Genomic DNA, 7,232 nt, shown 5'->3' on the forward strand with positions numbered 1-7,232 from the left:
CACTGCTTTAATATCGACTCCGCCTTACAACGAGCGATGTGACAGAAAAAAAAGAAAGCGATACAAAGACCACCCGATATGTTGTCTATCAGCCGTTTATAGTTTATTGCTCTGTATAGATGCAAAGTTTTTGGTTTTGTTTTTTAACCAAATTTCTTAAATACTTTGTGGAGCAGTAGGCCTATCGTCATTTAAACCCATGACTTAATAGAAATTATATTTTAAAAATATTATTAAATAATATTAAAATAGCTGCATGTCTGTATACGCGAAGAAATTTGAAACGTATTATTGTTGAATAATTAGCACTTTCACCGTTAGGTGGCCTCATTGACCCACTATGTAAATAATTTCGGGGCCAATGTAGGATTTCACTAGAGCTGTAAAAAATAATGCACATCCTCTTCTAAGCTTAAATTATGGGTCGTTGTCCAACAGGAGAGGCGTGTGATTTTCATCGAAATGTAATCACTTGACATTTGGCTAAATTAACAAACGTAACTGCACAGTGTAAAACACTTTAAAGTATTTGCAGTAATGTTCTGGTGTCTTTCCTTACCTGTTGAGGACATGCATGTGTGGAAATTTTACTTCTCCGAGAAAAACAAATCGTTTTACTTTTTGTGCCCGTCAGTATACGAAAGGATCAGTTCAGACGAGTGCAGCTCATATGTGCTCAGGAAAAGACAACGGGAAAGACCGCATCTGACGATGGAAGAATAGCGGCTCGTTTAATAGTTATCCCCACGGTGCCTCTCTGGAGTCCGTCACTGTGCAGCTCAGATGCTGGGTGTCGGGGAAGACCGCTTCGGGCGCATGCGGGGCACTGGGGCGCACCACGTTGGACTAATGCTGTCTTCTTGATTTAATTAATTCTAGCAGAAATCATATCGGAGTCTGCTGCTTAAAATAAAACCCGACCCCGAGGGAAAGCGATCCGGGCACTCCGCCTCCCTTTTCACACCGAAGAGTCGGATTCCTTCTCCGCAAATGGGGTCGCATATAACTTTGAGGACAAAACGATCCTGCTTAGAAGTGATTTAAAATATATATAAATAATGAGTTTGCATGCGGGATGATCGGTCTTTCTAAGACTTATGCCGGTATGCTTTTTCGGAATTAATGAAGAGAAAATAACAAATGAAGAATGAAGGCTAAATCATTTTAAGAACAGAAAGGGGCAGTCATCCCTCCCCCAGGAATACTATAATTCTGAGAGGACTAATTGGCCGTTTTCCTCCGTGTTTCAAAAGCTGACAGGTATGTATGAAACTGCTTTGTGAATTGGTGTCTGAGAATGGGTTTGACTTTGCCTTTTTATAAAAATATCGCCGATCCACAATTTAATCGCTAATATTTATTAAGAAATCTACAATGTCAATCTTTATGTCGAGGTAGCCTATATGCGTTTAGTTTACGCGTGTAAATCAGCAAGTAAACACCGTAATGAGTGAACGTGTCCGGGTTGACCTATAAGTCATCCTGTCAGTGTTTTTAATTAACCAACTTATTCCAAATTACCGGAAAGATAATGTAAATACTGACCTGCTTCGATGCAGGTAAAAACAACGAGCAATGTGTCATTAAAAAATGTTAAGTTTAGGTCTATATGACATTTATTTGAATTTTAAGGTTAAAAACTAGCTTGGATTACACGGTATCTAAACTTGTTTTGCGGGCCAAAGACGTAAAGCTGAAATATGTGTGTTTTGCAAAAGCTGAAATGGATATCGAGCGGTGGTAGAGGCCCCTGCTTGATGGTCATTAGAAGCGGCGGATCGGGAAACGCAGCCCCGATGTCGTCATTATATGGAGAAAAAAAACACACAACCTTCTATTTGGAGTATGTGGTGTATTGGAATTAAAATAATTATTAAAATAATTAATTTAATTTTTTTTCGTTTTCTTCTTTTGCTACTAAGGATGATAGTCCCCGTGGCTTGCAGTCCAGTCTGTTGCCTAACCCTCCGTAATCATCCTCCTTATAATTAGACTGTGTTCAGAAATCCTGGGTGAAAATATGAGGTGATTCATGCTGCCAAGACGTGAAAGGATGGATAGTAACCACACGACGGTCCTTGACGGTGGTGCGGCAGAGAGAGACTCCCCAGCTCGTGTTCTGACTGGATGCTTCCTGGCTCTGCTCATACTGTCCACGCTGTTGGGCAACACCTTAGTCTGCGCAGCTGTCACCAAGTTCCGCCACCTCCGCTCCAAAGTCACCAACTTTTTCGTCATCTCGCTGGCCGTCTCGGACCTGCTGGTGGCCATTCTCGTTATGCCTTGGAAAGCCATCAGTGAAATAGCAGGCTTTTGGCCATTTGGTTCCTTCTGCAATATCTGGGTCGCGTTCGACATCATGTGCTCCACTGCCTCTATATTGAACTTGTGCATCATCAGTGTCGATAGGTATTGGGCGATATCCAGCCCGTTCCGCTATGAGCGAAAGATGACGCCTAGGGTAGCTTATGTGATGATCAGTGTTGCTTGGACCCTGTCAGTCCTCATCTCCTTCATTCCTGTCCAGCTGAATTGGCACAAGGCTCCAGCCGGCAGCTATTCAGAGCTCAACTATTCCTACGGGGCTCTTTTCACAGACAACTGTGACTCCAGCCTGAACAGGACGTACGCCATTTCATCCTCTCTCATCAGCTTCTACATTCCTGTCGCCATCATGATAGTCACCTACACCCGGATATACAGAATCGCCCAGAAGCAGATCAGGAGGATCTCAGCCCTGGAAAGAGCAGCGGAGTGTGCCAAGAAGCGGCACAACAGCATGGGGGACAGCTCCAATGTGGAGCCGGAGAGCTCCTTTAAGATGTCCTTCAAAAGAGAAACCAAAGTGCTGAAGACCTTGTCGGTGATAATGGGGGTGTTCGTATGCTGCTGGTTGCCCTTTTTCATCCTAAACTGTATGGTGCCCTTCTGTGATCAGCACCTGCCCAGCGTAAGAGCGGACCTTCCCTGCATCAGCTCCACAACCTTCGACGTCTTCGTCTGGTTTGGCTGGGCCAACTCGTCCCTGAACCCCATCATATATGCCTTCAACGCGGACTTCCGCAAAGCGTTCTCTGTCCTGCTGAGCTGCCATAGACTCTGTCCCGTCAGCAGTGCCATAGAGATCGTGAGCATCAACAATAATGAAGGCCCTGGGTCGTCTTATCACTATCAGCCCAAGGGGTACGTTCCCAAAGCGGGCAGCGTCATGTATGTGATTCCTCACAGCATCCTCTGTCAGGACGAGGAGCCGCCGAGGAAGACCGACGAGTTTGCCGTCAGAGCTCTGCAGAAACTGTCCCCAGCCGTGTCGGGCAACTTGGATAGTGAAGCTGAAGTTTCTTTGGAAAAGATTAACCCCATAACTCAGAATGGACAGCAGACTACATAAGGAAGGTTGTGTCAAGTAAGAAACACAACCTTATCTGAAAAAATGCTAAATGAAGGGACTAAAATCAGTTAATGTACGTGTGGTTTGAGAGGGAGTTCAATTTACCAGAAAAAATAACTGATCCTCATCAAAGACCTTAAACTCCATGTTGTATTGCAAACTATGAAATGTAGAATGTTATGAAAAGCACTTTATCCTGTATCTGCAAAACACTTTGAATAACTTCAAATAAATGCATTAATATTTAGTGTATCTATTTGAATAAGTGACAAAGTCAAATGTAACTTGAAAAATAACAGTGCATGTTTAAAGTTACATTTCTAAAACATTTATAACCCATTTATTATTGGGTAACTTTATAACAATGTAGCAAATTACTTAAGCTGTTGTAGGGAAATTAATACTTTATGCTGATATATATTCTACAGTTCACTTTTCATGCTAATATACCAGCCTTAAGGCTGGATGATTTGTAATGTTTCTGTGCACTATGGTTATTTGCTTTATTTATATACTTCAGAATTCTGTTTAAATTATTTGCCAGTTATTTGGGCATAAAGTCACTGTTACAGATGTTTCAATTATTGCAGTTTTTTTCAAAGCCATGCAGCTCTTTGTAAAATATACTTTTAACGAGGTCATAAATCAGCACATTTGACCCAGGATTCGGCCTTGTGGAACTGTGGCAATACATTGAAACAATTTATTTATGATTAAATTACATTTTTGTTTGTGACCTGGCTTGCATGCTGAAAATGAGAATCTCCTTAAAACCTTTAAGAAATATTCCATAAAGAGATACACATACCCTAAACAGATAATTAAATGAAAAAGGGGACTGAACAGCTTTGTGGATATGACGTTTTGATAGGCTTTCTACCAGAAATCCTGATGTCATTTGGTCACATGTTCAGTATCAGTACTGTGACGAGGAATAAATCTCCGAAATGAATAATTACTGTATGTGTGACATAAACACGAGGCAATCATATAGAATGATGCTGACTTCATTTTTAAATGATTGCTTTTTCATATCTTTCACCACTGAAGCTTTATAGTGCTTTAATGTGGGGACCCACAATGGCTTAGGGTGGATGTGCTCTGTGATTTAGCCAATGCAGTGTGTAGCACAAGAGCCCCCCATGTCCCATGTTACTACAAAGGTGATGACATGGAAGCGTTTAGAAGTTCCAGACCCTTCCTTCCACGTAAAGGCATTTTTAAGAGAAGAAAAATGTGACTTAAATATTCTTATTTATGGATCTGGGTGTCAGGGGGAATACTGAGAATCTATAAATGTTACGCCCCCCCCCTCCCCCCAACACTGTGAATTTGGGATGTTATATGTGATATTATAGAATTAGCAGTCAAATAAAGAAAGCACCAGATGAAAGAGAGCTTTAATGAAATCGCCATTACAGACACAGCGTCAAAGGTCAGTCTCATTAGGCCGAGTGCCAATTAGCAGCATGTGTGCCGGTTCCAAAAGAGGTCAAACGATCTGATGTGAGTTTCCAAAGCAACACAAGGCGGCTAACAGAGACCCAAAGAGTCAGACTCCAAACCGCAGGTTGCTCTGTCACAGAAACTCCTTAATTATTAGCGATGGCCTGGTGAACCGTCTGAAAATGAGTCGAAACTCGCCGACAGCGAGAGACAGATACTTAAAATGACAGACTGAACACCATAAAAGTACGACATGGAAAGTCACCACACAAAGGCATCAGCACCTCTGTGACCTCGTCTCTATGAAATCTGCATGTCAGGAGCTTCACAAAGCTGTGAGCTTCCTGTTTCCAAGGCCAGAGGACCAAGACATTTAATCTGGGGCACAGAGCACATATGTGGACCCCTGAACCACTAATGTGGTCTGAGTAATTTTTCACATTTCTAGCATCTGAACGGGTTTTCCTTTGTGCTCAGCTGAAGGATACTCCCTGCCCACAAAGCCTACTGGCGTGGGCGGCTGTTCTGTGGGAATCCCGATACTGTCCTGGGATTGGCACTTTCCTGAAGGAGGGAGGCCCTTCTGAAGGCAAAGCGTGGCCCTTCTCCTCTTCAGATCCCTTATATTAACACGTTGTGTGGTCTTTCTTATTTTGCCCACTGCAAATTTTAACTCAGAAATATCAACCTAAGTTATGATACAGGTGTGAGGAAGAGACCTAAATATCAGAGCTTCTCTGCATTGTCTTAACTTGTATAAGGCTTATGAGGTCCCTTGTTGTCAGAAACAGAAGCATGTGTATGCAAAAGAACATTCATCAAACCATGAAAGGTTACCACAACTACAGGATGCCGGGATTGTTTGCAGAAGGTAACCAGACTGTCCTAGTGCATTATTGTGTATCGTTTCACTTTTTTCATATTAATAATATACTGGGAAAAATAATCCAATACTTGTTCATATGGGGAAGAACATGGATTCAAAAAGGCACATATTCCATGTATTTATTACTTTCAGATAAATTGATTGTACTCCTTAAAATATCAAACTTTCTGAGAATTCATCTTTCTAGGCTGTCTAGGAGTTCATTAGCGCTGTCGACGCTTCAGCTTCTTCAGTCTCGCTTTCTTGCCCTTTTTTTCGAGACCAAGGCTACAGTTTTTGCGACTCTTGATTCTGAAACAAGCGTCATCATGATAGTTACTGTACTTCTGATAAAGTATTCTGTCTGCTCTGCTGTTCTCTGGGGCGTCCATGCCTGGAGTTTTCAGGGAAGGCAAATTAATTATGATTTCCAGTAACATTGTCGCCATTCTGGACTACAGGGGACTATCTTCTGTGGCATATTAAGGCTAGATTCTGCAATGCCTGTTTTACACCTTCTAGGGTTATAATTGCTACAGCTGTACTTTAGAAATGTAACACGTCGTAGGTCGGGCATCTTGTATGACCTCAACTTCCAAAGTATCATTTAATTACTGCTGTTATTTACGTATAAAGTGTAGATGTGCAGACAAGTGGTTAGTGTCTGGTCCTCCTTAAATAAACACAGTGTGCAGGACTTGGTGTTTCTTAATTGTGGGTTTGTTTACAGCCCTGTTTGCAATAAAGGGCACAGAAAAGCCAACTGGGACAGATGTTATTTGAACTGTAACAATATCTAATCTAAAGGTGTAGAATTGTGCCCTGTTTGTGTAATAAAACCATCCAGATTTTTCCTAATTGCATCCATGGTTCTTCTGTTACTATTGTGGCAAAAATCATTTTTCAGCATATGGGTTCAGCTCCTCAATAAGACTACCCCTATGAAGGGTTTATGAATGGTTTATAATCTGGTTATTAATTAGGTTGTAACACTTTGTAAATCATTAATAAACAATTATAAACAAGCTGTAACACAGTTTTCGTTTTATTAATGAGTTACTACCATTACTAGCCTTATTGTAAAGTGGTTCCCTTTTAAAGTTTGATATAATTATAACCGACATAACTGTTCTCAGACTGGTTAATATTTTGTCATCGCCTGACCCAGGGAATTCCCAAACACATCACGGACTGCCCGAGGTGACACGCGTGCTGCCACACATGGATCCTGTGCTCTGAAGGCATCTGCATTGCATTCTGGGTAACAATGACTATGCACAGTTACACAAAGAAATGACAAGGAACCTCATCATCCGGGGACATTGAAAATACTCATATAGAAAATAATCATTTTGGAATGAAACGTATAAGTACCTGTTTGGGGAAATGTTGGAAAATGATCCAGTGTTATTTATTCAGTGGGGGGGGGGGGGCACCATGAAGGTGGCTGTTACTTGCCGTTCTCTCTATTCATCTGGCCTGAAGTCTCCTGTGGGAGGCTGCAGACCTGCAGTGGCCCCATCAGCTCAC

General features: G+C 41.7%; 1 protein-coding gene across 1 annotated transcript; it reads left to right on the forward strand.

Moving 5' to 3' along the window:
* The first annotated feature begins 281 nt into the window (after window positions 1-281).
* On the forward strand, window positions 282-6,560 carry drd1a (dopamine receptor D1a). Its single transcript, XM_023842404.2, has 2 exons — window positions 282-1,260; window positions 1,923-6,560. Exon 2 carries the CDS (start codon window positions 2,033-2,035, stop codon window positions 3,389-3,391), a length of 1,359 nt encoding a protein of 452 aa, XP_023698172.1. The 5' UTR covers window positions 282-1,260; window positions 1,923-2,032; the 3' UTR covers window positions 3,392-6,560.
* Window positions 6,561-7,232: the final 672 nt, after the last annotated feature.

Source organism: Paramormyrops kingsleyae, chromosome 10 (genome assembly GCF_048594095.1).
Source record: "Paramormyrops kingsleyae isolate MSU_618 chromosome 10, PKINGS_0.4, whole genome shotgun sequence".
NCBI classification, from domain to species: domain Eukaryota; kingdom Metazoa; phylum Chordata; class Actinopteri; order Osteoglossiformes; family Mormyridae; genus Paramormyrops; species Paramormyrops kingsleyae.